A 21264-nucleotide genomic window follows, 5' to 3' on the forward strand; every position below is an offset into this window, starting at 1 on the left:
CTGCCCACCCTCCCAGGGAACAATTCCTGCCCAATATCCCATCTGGCCCCGCCCTCTGGCACTGGGAAGCCATTCCCTGTGCCCTGTCCCTCCCTCCCTTGTCCCAAGACCCAGAAGAAGGAATTTCTGTGTAAAACACAACAGATGCTGGTAGGAGAGTGAAAGGTTTAAGCAGAGAAGAAACAGGAGCTGAGCCTGTCCTGGCAAAGGCAGGCGTTTGTTGGGCAGGGAACACAGCTCTGCTGCGGGAAAGGCTGCAAGCTCCCTGAATTTGCAGGATTTCCACAGAATCCCATTCATCCCTCTACACTAGAGCCACAGAGGAGACAAAATGTACAAACAAATTAATGGTTGGAATTTGTGAAAATCAGAAAACCTCCCTTGTTCCCACAACAGTTACAGTATTTAGTAGACCACAATGGAACAGGAAAAAATCTTATATTTTCCATCTCTTCATAACAAGAAATGTCTCATTTTTATCTCCAAAATGTGGTTTACAAGGATTTGGGTATCAGACATCCTCTTCCCCTACCAGCAGCATAAAAGACCTTTACTGGGGACTGTGCTCTCAATAAGGTACAATACAAATCTCATTGGTAACTGTCAGGTCCTGCAGCTCACAGACCAGAAAGTTGAGAGAAAAACATTCAGAAAAGAAAGGTTCAAATAAAACAACCCAGAAATGGGTTCCATTCTTCACTTCCTGAAGGGCTTTTAAATTCTGGGGGTTTTAAGTATTGAATTACTGAGAATAGACCTGAGAGCCTCTTCCAGTGCCTAAAGGGGCTGAGCTGGAGCAGGGCTGGGGAAAAGGGATAGAGGAACAGGACACAGTGGGAGAATGGCTCCCACTGCTCTGCCGAGCAGGAAGTTCACATTCATTTTTAAGCAAGCAGATTTTTACTCTCTAGCTACATGTACTTAAGTGATGGACGTGATAGAATGATTAGAGAGGATTAATTCTTTTATTACAGTTATTTATTAACATTTATTCCAGTTATTTTATAACAGTTTTCATCAGTGCAAACTACTCCAAGGTGACCAAGACCAAAAATAATTTATTTTCAAGGAAAAGGTTTTCTTGCCATTGAATTAAACACTTCAGAACAGAGAGAAGGTGCTGTCACAATGTTTGACTCACCAGGTTTCTTCCCTAAACTTCCCGTTTTTCCAGCTGCTCCTGGAGCCTTGAAATGGAAAACAAGATGCAAGTTTAGCACTCAGATTTTTTTCTCCAGCACGTGAAAATTATTGACAATGCTTCACTCAACACCCTCAATAAGCATGGGAGTCAAAAACTCACAGAAAACTAAGTTCTTACAGAAATCATTAGTATTTTAGATGGCAGTAAATGTCTGGAAATAAGTACCAAGCATGCAGTGTATGATTTGTTAATGCAGAACTGGAGATTTTTATTCTACTATTTTATTTTATTTATTATTTATATTTTATTTTTATTTTATTATTTGCGGTCATAGGCTGCAAACACCAGTGTAATCCCATTTGAATGATAAATCCGTGTATGTAAAGAATGGGAATTCTGTAAAGGTGAACTGAAACAGCACCACAAGTTTTCAGCTCTAAAAATGGCTGATTGCAAATATTCCTGAAAAATCCCTGCACCCTGACAGGGTGAGGTGAGGGATGAACATCAGCATCCAGGCCAAGGGATTGGCAGGAAAAGCCTTTGAAGAGCCACAAGAAATCCAGCAAAACTTGAGATCAGTCAAGTTCTGCCTCCTAAATAATTACTGCAGTTTCCTCCCAGGCCACTGCCAGTTTTATGTCCTGCAATGAAGAGGGTTGAGGTGGCAACAGCAACTTAAATCTAAACTGTGCTGTGGCCAGAAATGTTGGGGAACCATAAATGTCCTCAACTTCACCTTCCTCATCTTCACCATCCTCTTTACAACTTGGATCCAACATCAAATGACCTGAAGGTTTCCACAGAATCCTAATTCCTCCATGGAAAAAGAGCAGTTTCCACCTCCATATTCTCCCTATCAACCTGATGCTTTGAAAACATGGGGCTTCTGGCAGAAATGAAAATGAGGAGTAACAATAGTTTAGTGGCTGAGAGAAGAGGGCCATTCAAACCCCTGTGCTGTGTTTGAGGGTACCTATAAAAATGGATTACGAGATGCATCTTAAACTTTTCCTGGTGTTTCAGAGCTCCTTTCCTGTCCCTGACAGATTATTACGGCTCCACTCCACAAGAGCAGCAAATCTTCCTCTCCTCCCTGCATTCCTTGGGTTCTCCTCAGTTCTCTGCACCCCTGGGAGCTGCATTCACAGAGCAGTGACCCAGGAAAGCCCCACACAGGGACCAGCTGCAAATCCCACTGTAGGAGGTGAAATGGGGAGGAACCACAGGACTGACAGGCTGATGGCAGAATTCCTTCTGCTCTGGGAAGTGTTTCTGGCACAGGAACTCCCCCTGCCCTCCTCAGTAAAGAGCAGTGACTGGACCTTCAACAAAAACCCTCCTCCCAAGCATCTCTTGCTCAGCATCCACGCTGCTGGATGAGCACACGGACAGGTCAAACAGGCTGGGACAGTCACCTCAGAAAGTGAGGTGAGACTTCTTTCAACCAGAAGCTTCAAAACCACCTTGACCACACTGAGTGTGAATTGTATTTGAGGATTCTGAGTCCTCAGTGAAAAAGCAGAAGAAACACATGGAGAAGTCCTACAGAACTTCAATAAAGGACTAAATTCATATATAATGCATTTAGGATKGCCCCAATTTCTGACCCATTCAGGAGATGGAGAAGCAGTTCTTACTCCTTCTGCAGAGAGGAAAGACAGCAGCGAAGACAGACCCTGTTCTGCTCCTGCACACCTCAGACTGTCACCAAACCTCGGAGGGGATCTGGTGACATGTGAGGAATTTTCCTGAACCAGCAGAGCAGAACTTGCCGTGTCACTGCAGTAAACCCCAGCAAGGACTGGCCAATTGTGCTGTTCAGCAGGACCCTTCACAACCTGATCCATTCAGGGATTATTTTCTGAACTCTATGCAAGATTTCATCCCAGAGGAGTTGGAATTGTTGTATTTCCAAGCCCCTCATGAGCTCCATCCCCACAGAGGGAACGATCACCAGTGCCCAGAATAAAACCCTGTATCCATCCACCTCCCCCTAAAGAGAACCCTGAGAATGGACTGCTATCATTGTTTCTTTTAAGAACAAAGACTTTCACACTTTTTTAATAAGCTGAAGCATGAAGGAACAGGGAATGGTTTATTTTAGCAGCCTGAGGTGAATGGGCACAGCCTGGGTACAGAAGAACAAATTAAAAAAATTCTTCTGCTGTAGAAACCATTCAGATTTTGAGTCATTTCTACACACTGCCCTTGCTGCTGAAAGATCACCTCTGTTTTTCTTTTTCTGGGCCTGTCAACAGTACAGAACACATCAAATTATTTCCATTTTCAGAACATTTCCCACCCCAGGCAGCTGTCCAAGCACAGCAGCACATCTGAGTGACCAGACAGGCAGGACTGTGAAATCCTCTGCAAAAACTGGCTCTGGACATGGGCTGGAGAGCAAAACCCCGATGGCCCGCTTGGAGCCAGATCCTGCAGGCACAGGAACCCCGGGATGAAAACAGGGAGCAAGGGCTCCACCAGCTCTGTGCTTTTTCCTCCCTCTCTCATCAAGATTTCAGCTGAAGGTGGGACTTCCACCAGCAAAAAGGGCACTTGGAGCACTTTTGGGTGAACTGCAGTGAGTTGGTGCAGCCCCAGAAGGCTGAGAACAACCACCAAACTGAGCTCTCTGGGAATTGAACACCTGAGCTCCCCACAAAGATGTACCAACAGTGTCCCAATGCCATCTCTGCCAAGGACTGCAATACTGAACATCACTACCCCAGGTTTTTAATACTGTCCCAGAGGATGTTGGGATTTCCCGACACTCCAAAAACTTCCTCCTGAAAGGTTTCCTACAGCTGTAGATTTCACTGCAGGTTTTATCCTTTGGCTTCTCCAGCAGCAGAAATGGCTTGAAGGAGTGACTCTGCCCAGGCTCTGTGTTGCAGTCTCTCACTGAATTCCTGTGCAAAAAGCTTTACCACCCAGACTCCCAAAAATCAAAAATCCAGCAATTATTATTTATTTACCTTTAACMCCCCATTACTCCAGAAAGATAAACCAGAATCCTTCTCATCAAGAGATCAGTACTGTACCCAACTCTGACTCTAAGCTAATTCCTACTAGTAGATAAATTATCCTTTCAAACAATATAAATGAGACAATATCTCTCTTTAGAATGTCTAAAAAGAAAGAAATAAAAAAAAGGGGGAAAAAAATGATGCGATCTATGGAATTATTTCAGGATAAGAAGAGATGAAACAAAACCTCTATTTTTCAGTCAAAAACTATCAAACACAGTAGGTAGTAAAGTTTTCTGTTTTATGTAAAATTTGTTCTCCTTGACTGCAAGAAAATGTCAATACAGAAAAAAACACCTTAGAGTGAAATGTTACTCTCTAGATTTTTGGTTTTTTTTTTTAAATACTGGCAGCTTTAAATAAAGAGCTCAGCTCAGTCATTACAAACTTACCAGGGCAATAAAACAGTTATGGCAGCTCTGATCAGTGTCTACAAAACTGCCATGGTGCCTATTAATGTAGGCATTATTTTAATCTATGATCCCCAAAGTTATTGATGATGCTACACGGTAAAATGCAACCATTATTTTTGTTAATTGTCATTGTTCTCTCAGTCAGTACAACTGCTTATTTCCCTTACGAAGCCCTGCCTTGCAGCTACCACTACAACCCCAAAGAAAACATTTCTCTACCTCAGAATCTTTGAGTCTCACATAATTAGATGGGAAAACTCCTGATTTATCACCCAGCGTGCCCGTCCACCAGTCACCATCTTTCTTTGTCACCAGGATCAGGTCACCTTGTTGGAAAGTGAGGTCCCCCTGCTCCGAGCTCTCGTAGGTGTACATGGCAATGTACTCTGGAAAAGGGAAATACACACAGGACATGGGAAAACTCCTGAGGAATCCCCAAGGATCCCTTGCAAAACCTAATGAATGTCATGGAATCTATTCACAGAATGACAGAAAACAAATTGATTATTTATTAATCATAAATCTCAATATTTAATGCATGCAATTGTATCTGTCAAATAGGATCGATCAAAAGGCTGCCTCAGGGGGGTTTGTATAGAATTTGCTATTACAATTAAATGTATAGAAATCATTCATTTCTATATTAGCCATGTTTGCCAGTGGTTTCTGGTTTGTGCTGACGACTAGAATTGTCAGTTTGGGAAGGAAAGTCCACATAGCTTCAAAATCACCCTCTACACTTGAGCTCTTCTTAAATCCTCTCACCAGGTGTTAAACCCCTGCTTGATTATTTCTCACAAACACAGTTGTTTTGAAGTGTTTAAACAAAAGCTGTGCTCCTTTTCAACACAACGTAACACCTGAAATATCCCACCTGTGACAAGACTCTGCATGTCCCCAAGTTCTTTCCCTCAAACAGAAGGAAAACCAGACCAAGGTGATCTTTAAGGTCCCTTCCATCCCAAACCAACCTGGGATTCTATGGAATATTTACTGAGCAAGAGCAGCTGTACTTTGAAATAATTGATTATCTCCCTTTTCTTTGCTGTCCCCTCCTTTTATTTCCTGTAGTGCTCATGGCAGAAGTAAATTAAATGTAAATGTACCTAAAACTGCCCCTAGAACTGCAGTTATAAATGTCAGGTGTGCTGCAGGGATGATACACAAATGTTCACCTGGAAGTTATATTTAGATTAATTGATTTCCTCCGCTGTGATTTAATTAACCTTTAGCTGACTCTGCTCTGGAGTGGATTAAGAGTTAAAGCAGCTCACGGGGGGATGTTCCCCTCCAGCAGAAGGGTGGCAACAGCCAGGAATTCCTTTTTTAAAAGCTTTCAGAGGCCTGAAAACGACTGGTAATTCTGTGTCTGTGCCCCAGGCTCCAGTTTTAAAAAGGAGCTGACCATAAGGATCSCAATAGTCTATAAATGACTGCCCTGCCTTAATTAAGAGCTTTAATGAAACATTGGGAATGAGCTTTGGGGGACATTGAGACATTTATCCTGACATGATGAAGACAWGGACAGATGTGCTTATTAAACTCTGTAAAAACCCATTCCAGATCAGAAATTGTTATCAAAATACTGGTAAAACATTTCAAATGTTGAAAAAAGTACAAAAGATATTATTGTGTCTTTTCTGATATGTGAAATTAGTCCTTCTATACACACAACATATATAAATTGTGACAATAATAATAATAATAATAATTCTAAATTATTCCAGAAGTGAATTGGTTTGAACTCGGATTTTAACACCACCTGAACACCAAAGTCTGATTGTTGATTCTGGCAGAATTCTTGTGTTTAATGCCAGAGTAAGATGCTCCCAGGGCTATCCAGGACTCACCTTCCCCTGACATCGTTGCCTTGGCTGCTGGGGATGCTACTCTTTTCAGACTAGCAGGACTTTCTGAGGAACCAGAATCCATGCTTTAGAAGAAAATAATGGTTATGTAAGAAATTAAATCTCTTCAGAAAAATTATTCTTATATTTCAAACTCAAAAATGCACATGCACCAGAAGAACTCCCTGTGTTTTAAAAGGAGAGACAGTAAATGTGSAAAATAAAGCTTTTATGTCCAGTGGCCTGTCATGGTTACATTTAAGCAACTGCCTTAAATAMAGAATTTTCTGCATCTCCTCTTTTTCCTCAGATAAAAAAAAATTATCTAATATCATTCTCATTTGTATCCCTACTGTTCATGTTGCCTTCACATGACACAGAATGAGATTTTAAATGTTTAATCCTCCAAGAATAATGAGAAGTGATTTAGATTTGAGGAATATTTTTTTAATTTTGGGCAGAGAGAAGATCTGACTTACACAGCTCCACTTCATCAAATCCAATACACTCATTTTTCAGTTGCAAGCCACATAAAATTAAGAAGGTTAATTAATCTTTTATTGGGGAGCCCAGACCCAAGGAGAACTGAGGTCAGTTTTTTTATTGCTGACACAGAAATTCAGGGTTGGAAGTCAAAACCCTCCAGATAATAAAAAAGGGCACTTTTACAGGGCTGAACTTTAAAATTCAAGTGTGAATCCCTTCCTATTTCCTCATCCATCCCAGTACAGAAGTAAAGGACAGGAAAAGCACACACAATACCTTGTGGACTTCCTAATGGGGCCTGAAATGAGCTTCACGTAGGATTTGGGAAACCAGCCCTTCTGGCCCTGCACCTCCCCAAACCACCACATGTCCTGCTGCTCCAGCACCGTGATGACATCGTTCTTGTTGAAGTTCAGGTGGTTGTCTTTCTTTGCTCTCCAAGGATACAGAGCCTGGGCTTGAAGCCCTTCYACTTTTTCACCCTTTAAAAAAGGCACAGAGAAGAGTCAGTCATGCTCCCCTTTCATCAGGAAAGCTGCTTCAGGAATTACATCCTTAGGCTGCTTAGACAGCAACAAATACAGACTCTCAACCAAAGCATCAATTAAACTTGCAAAGTAATTCCAGAAATGTTTACAGCCCTCCTGCATTTCTGTCTGTTAACGCATCATCAAGATTAAATTAATTACTCTTACAATTAAGATATACATGTACTAAACTCACATTAAGCTGCTCTGAAAACACTTAAAAGTCCATTTTACAGAAAATTATGCTTTGCTGCATGTTATTCATGGAACATTCCAATTTCTTTTTGCTCTGAGGTAGATATCTAGAACTTTCCAGAACATGAGTACCCAAGAACAGTTTATTGTTCCACTGAGGAAATGGAAGAGCCTGTTGGACAGAATTCAGCTGTGAAGCTCTGCCACTGCTGTTCYACTTCACCACATAATCCACTGGGTACGGAAGGTGATTGAGGGAGTCAAGGAAGCCCCAAGGAATTGACCCAAAACTGKACCAGCAAAATCTAAAAAAACCATCCCAGAACTGCAAAACAGAAACCGCTTCATGTTAAATCCTGTTCCAGATGTTGCCAATGGAATGCAGATCTGCAGAATGGCCTTGGTTGGTGGGATCTTAAAGCCCACCCAGAGCCACCCCTGCTATGGGAGGGACACCTCCCACTGTCCCAGGCTGCTCCCAGCCCCAATGTCCAGCCTGGCCTTGGGCACTCAAAGGGCAGCCACAGCTTCTCTGGGCACCCTGTGCCAGGGCCTGCCCACCCTCCCAGGGAACAATTCCTGCCCAATATCCCATCTGGCCCTGCCCTCTGGCACTGGGAAGCCATTCCCTGGCTCCTGTCCCTGCAGCCCTTGCAAATTGTCTCTCTCTATGGTTCCTGTGGGCTCCTTCAGGCCCTGCAAGGCCACAATGAGCTCAGCCCAAAGCTTCTCCTCTCCAGGCTGAACAATCCCAGCTCTCCCAGCCTTTCCTCCAAGCAGGAGGAAAGGAGCAGCTCTGCAAGGTGGGACCCTCCCTCTCCCCCTCCCAGAAGAGCTCCCCCATCTCAGGTAAGGCTCACACTTTGCTCTCCAAGCCTCTGTGCTGGCTCATAAGCTCGGGGGGAGCCCAGGAGCTCACCTGGCCCAGGACGGGGGAGGGAGATGAGCCTGTGACAGTGGCAGGAGTGAAGGCCGARCGCTGCCGGAGCTGCCCCGCGCTGGGCACAGTCAGGGATGGCTGAGCTGCCCAGGCATCCCAGTTATCGCTCTCTGGTTTCTCACTGCTGTTTGTTGGCCAACTGGGAAAAAAAAAAAAGGAAAGAAAAGTATTATGTAATTCCTACTGTCTGCAGCTGAAGAAGAAATTCATGCAGAACAAAACTTTCTACATTCTACAGTAATTTCAATGAGGATCCATGAGTGGCATCACTCCAGGGGCAGCAGAGCAATCAAACACTAGTTAAACACAACTTTATCCTCAAATGCAGCCCGCGAATGCAGCTGCTTGTCCTTGCCACTGAAGGGCAGGTTTTTACTTCATTTCTTAGCTGTGTCCCAGCAAACAGAAGTTCAAGCAGTGAGGGCTGCACTACACACAAGGGAAAATAAAATAATTAATAATTGTTCCAAAACTGGTTAGAAATCTTCCAGCCTGCATGTCACCGACCTCTCACATTCCTTTCTTTAGACTGGAATCCCAGAACGTTACAGCCCATCCAGTGCCACCCCTGCTATGGCAGGGACACTTCCCACTGTCCCAGAGAAGCTGTGGCTGCCCCTGGATCCCTAGCAGTGTCCAAGGCCAGGCTGGACATTTGAGGCTGGGAGCAGCCTGGGACAGTGGGATTCTGTGATTCCAAGAGAAGTGAACACCTTGGGATTCCCACCATGCCCACATCCCCACTCAGGGATGTCTCCTGTCCCTGCTGTGCCCAGGCAGGTGTGATGGGAGCAGCCTCAAGTTCCACAAGATGCAATTCCAACTGATTCCTACACAAAACCTTTCCCTTTGAAGGGATTTTCACTCTGCCCTCTGGCTCCTGTGCTCACTGTCTGCTCCCAAGGACTCCCCCCTCGGCCTGCTGCGCAGCACCCAAACCTACGTGGAGCTGAAGTCTGCCCAGTTGTTGGTGGGTGCAGGGCCCTCTGGAGGGGCAGGGGCTCCCAGGGGGGCGGAGGTTTCCTGCACGGACACTTTGGGAGCAGCAGAGGGCTCGGCTGCTGGCTTGGCAGAGGCTGGAACTTCACTGTCGGGAATTTTCTCGGCGTAGTTTGCAGGGAACCATCCAGTTTTCCCTTTCAGCTCTCCACCAAGCCACCCTGGCTCTCCAGTCTGGCTTTCRTCCACCTGCAGGCACAGGAAGTTGGAGAGTTAAGAATCACATCCTGCAAATGTAAATTTTGTTGAAAACAACCCATCTCCTCTATAGTAATTAACTTTYTGAAATGCAAGAGAGCTTGACAATTGTTATTTTCTTTTCTATTTCTCCCAAGCTAAAATCATGGAATAGCTGGGGTTGGAAGGGACCTCAAAGCTCATACAGTGCCACCCCTGCCATGGCAGGGACACCTCCCACTGTCCCAGGCTGCTCCCAGCCCCAATGTCCAGCCTGGCCTTGGGCACTCARAGGGATCCAGGGGCAGCCACAGCTTCTCTGGGCACCCTGTGCCAGGGCCTGCCCACCCTCCCAGGGAACAATTCCGGCCCAATATCCCATCTGGCCCTGCCCTCTGGCACTGGGAAGCCATTCCCTGGTCCCTGTCCCTGCAGCCCCTGGAAATTGTCTCTCTCCGTGGTTCCTGTGGGCTCATTCAGGCCCTGCAAGGGCCCAAYGAGATCACCCCAAAATCCAGCTGAGCAATGGGGCACAGAGGCACAATCCCAATCCCTTCCCTGCTGCCCACGCTGGGCTCAGCCTGGGCCGTGGATGGATCCCTGTCCCTGCACTCCTCAGAGGAGCTGCTGGCAGTACCTTTGCTTCAGGCCATTTGCTGGCTCTTTCTCCCCCTGCAATCTCCATCCACCCCGTTTTGGTGCAAACCCCTCCATCATCGCTGCATTTTCTGGGCCCTCCTCTCTCAGTCCCTGCCAGCCCAGGACAATCCCAACAATGAAGGCACTTTGTGCATGACAGTTCCACGGGGAGGTTTCTCAGCAGTGCAGAGCAGAATTTCAACTGCAGCAGGATGGGAGAGGGAAGGGCATRGCTGAGGGGGATCTGGGGGAAATGGATGACAGCACCCAAGAATCCAAACACGGGGCAAACACGGCCCGGGGTCACCCAGCTGCTCACTGGGGAGGAACTGCAAGGACAAACACAAAGGAAACAAACAGCACTGAAAAGGCAAACTGGGCTTGTGGAGATGCTGGAAAAAGAGCATCTTCGAGGTGAACCACAGGCACACAGAAACYACTGGGATCTTTCAGGCAAAAGGAAAAAAAATCCCAACCAAAGGGTTTTAGAGCCATCCCATTAGTGTCTCTTCTGGAGAGGGTTTTAAGCTACAATAATTCTTAAATTGCCTATGAGGATACTCAGATTTCTGCTTATTCAACCCAATTAAGTTCTCTATGTACGCTCATGAAAAGACACTTTAAAGGATAATTTAAACTTTGTAATTCAGATCAGCTCTGGTTTCTTCTTTCTAAAAACCACTGCATCTGGTTTTGCAGTGCAGTACTGGAATTTTAAATAGATTGCTTTGAAACTTTTTAAAGTTAATTTGTTCCAATTTCCCTATATTTTTACACCCACCCATCCACAAGTCCCAACAACAATCCCAGATTATTTTTTTCTGAAATACAATCCAGGTTTTAGAGGTACACCTGAATAGTGAATTACAGTGTGTGGGAGGTAATTTTTTGTTTATTCAACTGTGCTTTAGAGCCACAGCTGACAACTCCTTAGTTCTGTGGATCGCATAAAGAAGATTCATTCCAACTCCAACAACCAAAAACTAGGAAAGCTGATGAGAAACTGTCATTAGAATTTGTTGCAGATTTTTCAGGGAAGAATATCTGTTCCCACGCTAAAGCTTGGTTGAGTTTTAGCCATGATTAAATCAATCTAAACTTACAGTTGAAGAAATTTAAAGTACACTGAAGGAATAAGATAATTTAAAAGTGGGAGAATTAAAAAAAAAKAATAATTCTGTAATGGCAAGAGATCCAGTGGTGCCACAGGCTTTTGCCAGGAGTCAGGCAGAGCAAAGCCCTCCCCAGACTGGCAAATCCTTTTCCTTCCTGAATAATCCCCACCCTCCTCCCTGATTCCCCTCAGCATGAAATGTTTATAATCTGGGAAAGGTCATTCCCAAACTCTGYTAAAGCCCCAGCTCCTTGTGACAGAATGAGCTCTGCAGTCCCGATACCAGCCTGGATCCCAGTCAGGATATCAGCCAGGATCCCAGCCYGGATCCCACTCAGGATCCCATCCAGGATCCCATCCAGAATCCCAGCCTGGGATCCCAGCCCAGGACTCCAGTCAGGATCCAGCCCAGGATTAGGATCTAGCCCTGGATCCCAGCCTGATCCAATCCAGGATCCCATCCAGGATCCCATCTAGGATTAGGATCCAGCCCAGGATCCCATCCAGGATCTCGGCCTGCTCCCAACCCAGGATCCCAGCCCAGGATTGGGATCCAGCACTGTGGTCTGGGTGGATCTCCTGCCCTACTGCATGACAGGACCTGCCCTAGGTCAAGAATGGGCCAGACTTTGGGTTCCAGGTGAAAGTGCTCCATTTGTGCCAGGACAGTCATTCCAAGGAACACTGTGCTGGGGGCACAGGAACACCGAGCTGGTGGCACAGGAACACCGAGCTGGGGGCACAGGAATACTGATCTGGTGGCACAGGAACACCCAGCTGGTGGCACTGGCACACTGAGCTGGTGGCACAGGAAGCTCCCAGCACAGTTCAGCACCACTGCAGCTGCACTGCTGTCACCAGTTAGCCTCACCTTAACACTGAGCTCACAAATAGTTTTTTTCCAAGGAAAGGCATCCACTGGGACCTTTGGAACCACAGGACAAACACGGCAGGGCTGAGGGAGGAGCCAAAGGGAGCATCAAAAGTAAACCTCGGTGCAGGGGGGTTGAATTACTTTTGATAACGAGCTKGGGTTTGTTAGTTTGCCCCTAGGAGGGCTCAAACCCCAGGAACTGCACAGGAACAAACCGTGGTGATGGAAATGGAGCCATGGCAGAGGCTCCAGGCAGCACTTACCCATTCCCTTTTAACCTCCAGAGGGAAGCAGGGATGCAAAGCAAGGCACAGTTACACAGTCAGCACTGAGTGCCAGCAGCTGCCTAGAGCAGAGCATCTAAACCATTCCTGAGGCCAGGAGGGACAGTCAGGGACATTATGGTCAAAACTTCAATATTCCCCCAGGAATCAGGACCATTATAGTCAAAAGTAACTTCAATATTCCTCCAGGAATCAGGGTCATTATGGTCAAAAGTAAAATGATTGGGGGCAATCAGAATATTGATTTTTTTTCAATATTTCTCCAAGAATCAGTCATTATGGTCAAAAGTAACTTCAATAAAGACAACAGAGAGGAATTATCCTTCTAGGGTAGAGTAGGTTAAAATCAAGTCCAAAAGCAATGTACAGAAAGACCCAGAGGGTCTCAAAGTCTCTATTTGAAATACGTGAAGTGCTCCTTAGAATCATATAGTTCAGGGGAAAATCTCATTTCCCTGCAAGTCTCTCTTTAAAAATTATTTCAGTGGTCTTTAGAATTGCATATTTTGGGAAAAATTATATTTTCCCTGCAAATCTCTTTTCATATATGCGCAATGCTCCTTAGAGTTACATATTTTGGGGGTAAATGTTATTTTCCCCGCAAATCTCTGTTTAAATACAAGTAGAGCTCCTTAGAATAACACACTTTGGGGGAAAAATGTTATTTTCCCTGTAAATCTCTTTTAAAAAATGTGTGAAATGCTTCCTAGAATCATGTTTTGGGGGAAAATGTTTTTTTTCTGCAAATCTCTATTTAAAAATTATTTCAGTGCTCTTTAAAATAATGTATTTAGTGGAAAATTGTTCTTTCTCCTGTAAGTCTATGAATGAGTGATCACTTGCTCACGGATGATGACCTTCAAGCCCAGGCCAGCCCCTATTTCCCAGGAAAACAAAGCATCCCAGCATTTCCCAGCACTCCCCATGTCTCCTYCCCTCTTTCCCAGCTGCCTGCCCAACACCGTTTCCTACTGCAGCTTTACAACCTGTTGTATCCTTACTCAGAGTCCTCAGCAGGGACCCCAGGCCAGGATTCACTTTGGATTTTCCACAATCAAATTTAAGTGTCACAAAGACCCAAAGAATAAAAACCCAAACCAATCCCAAAAGGTTCACTTTCCCAGAAACAGCTTTTTAAAATATTAATCATTACAATTTAGGGGAATCTGCAAAGTGTATTTTTTCCCAAATCCACTGTTACTAAACTGAGCTAAAATGTAAAAGCTCTCAAAATCAATTTTGTTGGGTCAATTCACTGCTGGGAATAAACTTCCCCCSGTGAACAATATTTAAGAATTCTCCCAGGAATCTTCATTCTGAATGTTAAGAACATATTAATGATTAATTAACTTTAATATCCTTAATCCCTGCAGCCATTAACACCAGAACTGTAACTTAGASAGATGAAAGCAAATACTGCTTCAGAGTTTGACACACCACACTGACCCTATCCCTGAAAAATTAATATTCTGGGAATTATTCTGTATCAACATGCTTGCAACCAAACATTTAGGATTTAAAGTTTCCGTCCTCGCCATATAAAATTGAAATCACAAATGGCAGAAGCTGCAGTAATTTTCTCAATCCCTGCTTACCATGACGATGTCTCCAGGCTGGATGGTGATCTCATCGTGGCTTCTGGATTCAAAAGGATACAGAGCTCTATAATACACTATTTTTACATCCTCCTGAGCAGAAATGGTTAGAGGAGCTTTTTCTGAGCAAAGGAAACAAACACACAGATACAGAGAAAAGAAATCAAACCACCTTATTTTTCAACAGTGAAAAACGGGGTGAAAGTGGAGACAAGAATCATCAAACCTGGCAGGGTCTGCAGTAAATACTTCGTCCCCTTTTTACACAAGGGGGAATGGGAAAATGAATTATTTAAATAAAAAAAATCTTATTATTTTCTCCCCTAAACAGCAGGGAAAATCACAGAACCCCAGAAAGGTTTGGGTTGGGAGAGACCTTAAAGCCCATACCTGCCCTGCCATGGGGACACCTCCCACTGTCCCAGGCTGCTCCAAGCCCTGTCCAACCTGGCCTGGGACACTGCCAGGAACTGGGATTCCACAGCTTCTCTGAGCAGGATTTAGATATAAAAGTGGTACAATTCTTTGGATGAATATTTCCACCAGTATTACATTCCCAAACAACTCTCATGGGTATCCAAAGCCACTTAAGASGGAGCAGAATTCCCAACACATGCAAAAATCAGGATATAACGTACAGAAAAGGCTCTCAGYTGGAAGTGACTCTGTGGAGAGCAGAAAAGGGGGATTAAATCTTAAGATTTCAGGTCATTTGTCCAGTGAACAAAGGAAGGCAGGAAAGGGAAAAGGGTGACAAAACAACATACTGTTCCTACTTTGTAACGTCCCAAGGCATGCATCCCACACCAAAATAAAAACTCAGGAATCATTTTGGACATCTTGCATCCAGCCCCTTCCAGCTCCTTCTTCCCTTGGCCCCGGAGTCTCAGCTGGAAGGGGCTCTCCCCTCTGCCAAACAGCAGCCTTTTGGGAAGAACAGCRATGCCTAAAAACCATTTTTGGAGTCTAGAGCTCAATCCATGCCTGATTTACTTTAAGACTCACAATCCAACCTGGGACACCCCCTGTTTTGTGTGAAATGGGCAGAGAAGAGAGAGCTGAGCTGTCCCAGAGCATTCCCTGCTGCCGGCCCCTACCTGCATTGGACCACGGAGCCTGGCCGGGCTTGTGGGGCTCCTGGTGGGGCTGGAAGATTTTACTGAGCTTCTCCTGCATCTCCTGTTTGCCCTTCTCCTCGCCCTCCTTCTTCTTGGGCACTTCTTCCCTTTTTTGCTTGTCATCTTCCTGGATTTTTTTTTGCCACTGCGGTTCCTCGTCCTGCTGTCCCCGATCCAGCCGTGGTTTGTCCCGTTCCTGGATCCGCCTGTGGGACAGTTGGGGGGTTTAGAGCCACTCAAACCAAACCCACCAAAGCTTTTGGTGATCTTCAGGACCAAGTGTCCTCTTTAGGCTTTTCCATGCCCTGATTTTATTTTGGTGAGTTATCAAGCAATCCCCAGCACCTCGTGACACAATGATTMCCAAAAAACGGGGATTCATGTAATGGTTTGGGTTGGAAGGGACCTTAAAGATCATCTCATTCCAACCCAAAGACACAAACATCCTTGGGTAATACTCCAAATAGCCAAATCAGAAAGGAAAAAGCAGGAATTAAAGCATGTGGCCCATCTTTACCCACAGGGACAAGGACAAGTATTTGCAAGTTGMACGCAGCACTCCAGAGAATTATTTGAAATATTTCGCATTCCCARCCACCAGAATTTGCAAATCCTTCCCCTTCAAGAGGGGACAAGACCACAAGAAATGAACAAATATTCTCTGCTAGAAACAATTTGGCCCAGTAAAGATAACTGAAGATCTAAAGCATGCCCAGTGTGTTCCAGTTGTTCCATGGCCTATTCCATCCCAGGAATTTCTTCAGAATTAGGGACAAATCCTGAGAACCAGCTGCTCATCACACACCTGGTATGCTACAAAGAACAGACTTTGTCCAAGGACAACATGAATTCCTGACCAAAAATGCTGTGAGAAAAAAAAATTAATTCATGGAATCCCAAAATCCCTGAGGSTGGAAAAGCCCTCCCAGCCCATGGAGTCCCAGCTGTGCCCGATGCCCACCTTGTCCCCAGCYCAGAGCACTCAGTGCCACCTCCAGCCCTTCCTGGGACACCTCCAGGGATGGGGACTCCAAAGCTCCCTGGGCAGCYYCTGCCAAGGCCTGAGYACCCTTTCCAYGGGSAAATTCCTCCTGCTATCCAACCAATCATTTCCAAGCATTAAGCGTGGCCCTAGAAGACCCTGGAAGTCTGRAGCAGGAATATTTTTCAAGAAGTGCCMGGGAAGGTGTCACAGAATGGGCTCAGTTAAAGCAGTTTGGTACCTCTGAGCTTCTTTTTGCTTTTCCAGCTCCACTGTCTTCCTCTCTTGCTCCTTCTGTTTCAACCTCTCGGCTTCCAAGCTCTTCTGCTTCTGCAGCTGCTGTTTGTTATGGATTTCTCTCAGCTCCTGGATGAAAGAAATGAAAATAGGTGTAAACATCCACTCTGTGAATCAGAACTCAAGGCCCCAAGGAGTTCACTGTGGGGAAACCACACCTGGGAATGGCTGGGGATSTCTGCCCAAACTCACTCTCTGCCAAATGCAGGTATTGAAGGGTCATTTCCAAGGTCTGCAAACCACTTACTGTTTTCCTATTTTTATCCATTTAATTGAGATATTAAAGACAGAAAACCTTTAAATGTGGCTCCAAAAAAATGGGACAATCTTTAATCTGTAAAGTCATTTCTGTTTTGTTTGTTTGTGGAAGTCATTTATTAATTTCCAAACAAAAATCTGCCTTCTGTGCWCTCACAACAGCAACACTCAATCAGTTTCATTTTCTAATTAATGCTGGTTTACTAAGGAACCTTCAGGACTGGTTTATACTCAGGAGACTGAAATCCTTAAGGAATGTCTTTGGGATGAACTGCAGTACAGAAAATATTCATTCATATCCAAGTCAGTTTTTCTTTAATAAACTGGAAGGCCATTGCCTGAAAAAAATTATAATACAAATAATAATAACAAAACCATAATATTTTCCTCAAGATTTGTTTTCTGCATTTCTGGAATCTCTCTGCACAACCTGGAATTTTGTATATGAMCTCTTCAGCATCACAGGGAAACAAAGCAAAATTTTACCTCTGGCCACTGAGGATTTTCATTGACAATAGTTCACTTCAAAAATTGGTATCTTTTAATAAAAATGTATTACAGGCAGAAATTGAAATTTTGAAAGTATCTGGATAGTTTTTTTCAGAAATTCACAATCTACAAACCAACCACAGGGGGTTTTCATGTAAAAATCCTCATGCACTGACCCAAATGTGAAAATTGCATAAGAGACAAAAAAAATTATATATCACATGATCCAAACCCACTGGATAGAGGGATAAAAGCTTCCAAAGTGAAGCTGATCCTTGTCCCAGCTGAGTCTCATTCCGTTAATGCTCCTCAATTTTAAATTCAATGAAAAAGGAGCTCAGCATCATTAAGAAGAGAATCAGCTCTCAGGAAAGTTTGAATTAAAACCCTGCTAAGGCCACAAACCCAGTGCAATCCAGAGATAATCTCAATTTGGGCAGCACTTTGTTTTATCTGCCAGACTGTGATGGGCAGGGGGATCCACAGTCCCCACATCCTCCCCACGAGCTTCTGAACCCTTCTTTGACCAAACCACGCTCAGGTGCATGGGGCCAGTTCAAGAACATTGGCAGTGTTGGGATTAACACCCTTCAGCTGAGGCAACCCCAGACTTTTGGGGTGGAAGGGATTTTAGGGATCATCCAGAACCACCCCAGCCATGGCAGGGAGAGCTCCCACTGTCCCAGGCTGCTCCCAGCCCCAACCTGGCCTTGGACACTTTGAGGGATCTGGGGCAGTCCTCTAAGGGATCTCACCACTAAAACAGGATTTTCACCAGTTCCACTGCCAAATGTTAAACTGGGGCTGCTGCARCTGAGCCACACCCCCATGTCTGCCTGGAGCAAGGGGCTTCTGCTGTGAGCACAAGGAGTGGGATCAGTGAACGCTGCTGCCAACCCTGGCACAAATAATTCTGTTACTCTGTTCACCTGTTTTGTCATTTCATCCACCTGCTCAGCTAAGTCAGGATCTAACGAGACATTTTAATAATTATTTAAGTTTTCCATCGACATTTTAACATCATTCCCTCCCAGCCAAGCAGATGTGCTGGGTCAGTGCTCTGTGAAGGGATTTTTCTGTGACAGAACTGTGTTTCAAGAAAATCAAACCTACTTTGTAGTCCTGGCACTGGATGGAGCATTTCTGGAGGTTAAAAATTCCCATATAGATCCCTTTGGACCAGCTAGGAAGAAACAAAGATGTGATGGGCATCTCATGCAACAGAGATGCTGTGCAAAGTGGGAGGATGGCAAGGAAGAACCAGCAGCTCCCACAGTTCTGTTGGAATGCAGTTGAACAAAACTCCAGTAACACTTCAACAGCCCAGAAATGAAATTTTCCCAGCTGGATTCAGCACAGTCCTACACTCATCTTGGACAGACACAGCCTCCAGGTGTACGTGTCTGACTCATGTCAGACAGAATTCCACAGAATTCCACAGACACACCAAGGCTCTGCTCCTTTCTGGGACGCAGGACAAGGAATGTCTTACCTTAAAAGCAGAGAAGCTGTTACCTTGGCACTTAATTTCCAAACAGACCAACAAGGAGAATTTTGAGATGTTACAAAGCCACAGTCAAAACACTGAGTAGGAATTAAAGCATTTTGCAGAGCAATATTCACTACAGACAGACAAGTCATTTGCTCTAAAAACCCTCATGGGGAGAAATGGAGTTGTTTAAAACCAGATTGTGCCTTCTTGACAGCAGGACAACAGGATTTGGGATTTTCAGGGATTACAATAAAAGGTTTCCTTTGGATCTTCTCCCCTTGAGACAAGCAGAGCATTTGATCCCAGAGGAAAGGACCCTGCAGTTCTGTGCTCCCTGAAGCTTTCCCAGAGCAACCCTTTCCTGCCCCATTTCCCAGCTCCCAAAGCTTTGGCCTTGGCAGACAATTCCTCCCTCCACCCCATCCTGGGGGAGGCTGGACAAAGGACAGATGTTGCCATCTCTCTTCTCCCTGGAAACTCAAATAATACAATGTGTAGGGATATTTCCCATCCAAGCATTTGCTTTTGAAAAATTCTGAAAATCATGACCAAAATAGGCAATTTCCTTAAAATCTTGACATTCCAGATAAGCAAAGATAGAAGTAACTCATTTGTGGCTTGCCCAAGTTGCCATTCAAGGCACACTCCTCAGGTGGGCGTAAGGATTAGATCAAAATCCAATGCCCAACTCTTCTCTTTGGTTTGCTTTGGCGCTGGCACCCCTTGGCAAACTGATTTTTTCACTGATTCAGTGAAACCCTGCCCACTCATCTGCTTAGGGAAAGGTGAAGCACATAACTGGAGGAGGCTCGTCCCTCAGACAGAGCGGGGTCCTGCCTGAGCAGGGCAGACCTTGGGGAAGGAGTGGAAGTGCTGAATGCAGCCCAGGAGGAGCGCCAGGCACTGCAGCATTGCCTCTTGCACTGCCACTGACTGCAAGAAAGAAATGCTCAGATGTAAAGAGGCRTTGGGCAGGAGCTGCTCCATCCACACGGACACACAGACACACAAACACGTGGACACACGGACAACACCAGGACAGCTGCAGCCCCCCRGGCCTTCACTGCTTTATCCAGGCAAAACCTCAGCTCACAAACAGCAACTCATTCATTGGGCTCCAGTGAGCAGGAAAGCAGCACCAAATCCTGGGTATTTCCATGTTCTGGRAAGCCTCTGGGAGTGSTCAGGAGGAGTCTGGATGTGGCCCTTGGGGACAGGGTTTGGGGTGATGCTGCTGGGGCTGGGGTGCCACTGGGTGATCCCAAAGGGCTCTTCCCATCCTGACAATTCTGGGATCCTGTGACTGCCCCTCCTAAACTTAGCCCTTCCAATAAGGGCTTCCACCCCTCTTCCAATCCCCATGTTCAGCACCAAATCTGCTCTTCCTGGCAGAGGAGTTCCACAAATCTCCTCAGGCCAGAGGAGATTTTCTGCTGTTTCCAAAGAAGGGTCTCCGCTTTCGTTACTGATCAATTGACTGAAACCAATTTTCCTGTCCAACTGCAAAATCATTTACCTTTACTCAAGGAATTCTTGGTCTCCTGGCACATGCTGATAGATTTGTGTTTAATGGGCAACTGCAATTTCTAATTATCATTAGCTTGTTATCTGCAAAGTTCAAGCCTTCAATATTTACAAGATTGAGTTTTGGATGACTGGTTGGTTGGTTTGGGTTTTTTTGCAATTGTCACAGTATTAAGACAGTTCAGCCCCTTTGCATATTTATGTTTAGGTAATTTATGATCAAACCAAATATTGGCATTCATTCCAGAATTAATATTCTTTGATCCAATTTATCACTTTTCAAGGACTCCATTAAAAAATACCCAAAGAGCACACCACGTTAAGGATKTATCAAAAAATCATATATAAGGAATAATTAAATGAGGTCTAAACTTCAAGGATTAATTAAGCAAGGATTGAACTATTCTATTTTCTTTYAAACATAAATTTTGCCATTCTGTTTGTTCTATGTGCCATTCTGTTTGACTCTGAGGAGATTCTCCCCTTCCATTCTCCCTCTCTAAGACTAGGAGAGTCACCTTCAAATTAACCTTTAAACAGAGCTACAGCTTTTAATTTTTCCTATAATTACTATAACTCTAATTTAAACAAGCTATTTGTTGCTTAAATTCAAGCCCACCTTCCATCCTGAACTGTTTGATTTAATCCCAGTTGATGAAGTTTCAAAACAACTCCATTAATGTCTCTGTCACAGTGATTTTCCTGCTGAATACTCATAGCACAAATTGTGACACCTTGTAGAAAATTGAGTATTTTTTATCAGCTTTCAGGAGAACCCACCAGTGGAACTGSCAGACAAAGTACTTGAACATTGGAATATTTTACAAAAAAAAGGAATTCT

General features: G+C 44.6%; 1 protein-coding gene across 1 annotated transcript in view; it reads right to left on the bottom strand.

Annotated features, from left to right (window-relative positions):
• Positions 1 to 971: 971 nt before the first annotated feature.
• Positions 972 to 21264, bottom strand: part of LOC130587067 (intersectin-1-like) — a 29813-nt gene continuing 9520 nt past the window's right edge. Inside the window, exons 8-16 of the mRNA XM_057388024.1 lie at positions 16605 to 16729; positions 15361 to 15587; positions 14264 to 14385; positions 9525 to 9769; positions 8561 to 8720; positions 7196 to 7401; positions 6437 to 6519; positions 4806 to 4972; positions 972 to 1187 (exon numbers count right to left, since the gene is read on the bottom strand). Of these exons, the coding sequence (XP_057244007.1) occupies positions 1065 to 1187; positions 4806 to 4972; positions 6437 to 6519; positions 7196 to 7401; positions 8561 to 8720; positions 9525 to 9769; positions 14264 to 14385; positions 15361 to 15587; positions 16605 to 16729 (1458 nt within the window). The 3' untranslated portion in view covers positions 972 to 1064. The remainder of the gene's footprint in view (positions 1188 to 4805; positions 4973 to 6436; positions 6520 to 7195; positions 7402 to 8560; positions 8721 to 9524; positions 9770 to 14263; positions 14386 to 15360; positions 15588 to 16604; positions 16730 to 21264) is intronic.

The sequence above is a fragment of the Malurus melanocephalus genome, unplaced genomic scaffold (assembly GCF_030028575.1).
Source record: "Malurus melanocephalus ecotype Western Australia unplaced genomic scaffold, MMel_1.1 scaffold_1500, whole genome shotgun sequence".
Lineage (NCBI taxonomy): Eukaryota > Metazoa > Chordata > Aves > Passeriformes > Maluridae > Malurus > Malurus melanocephalus.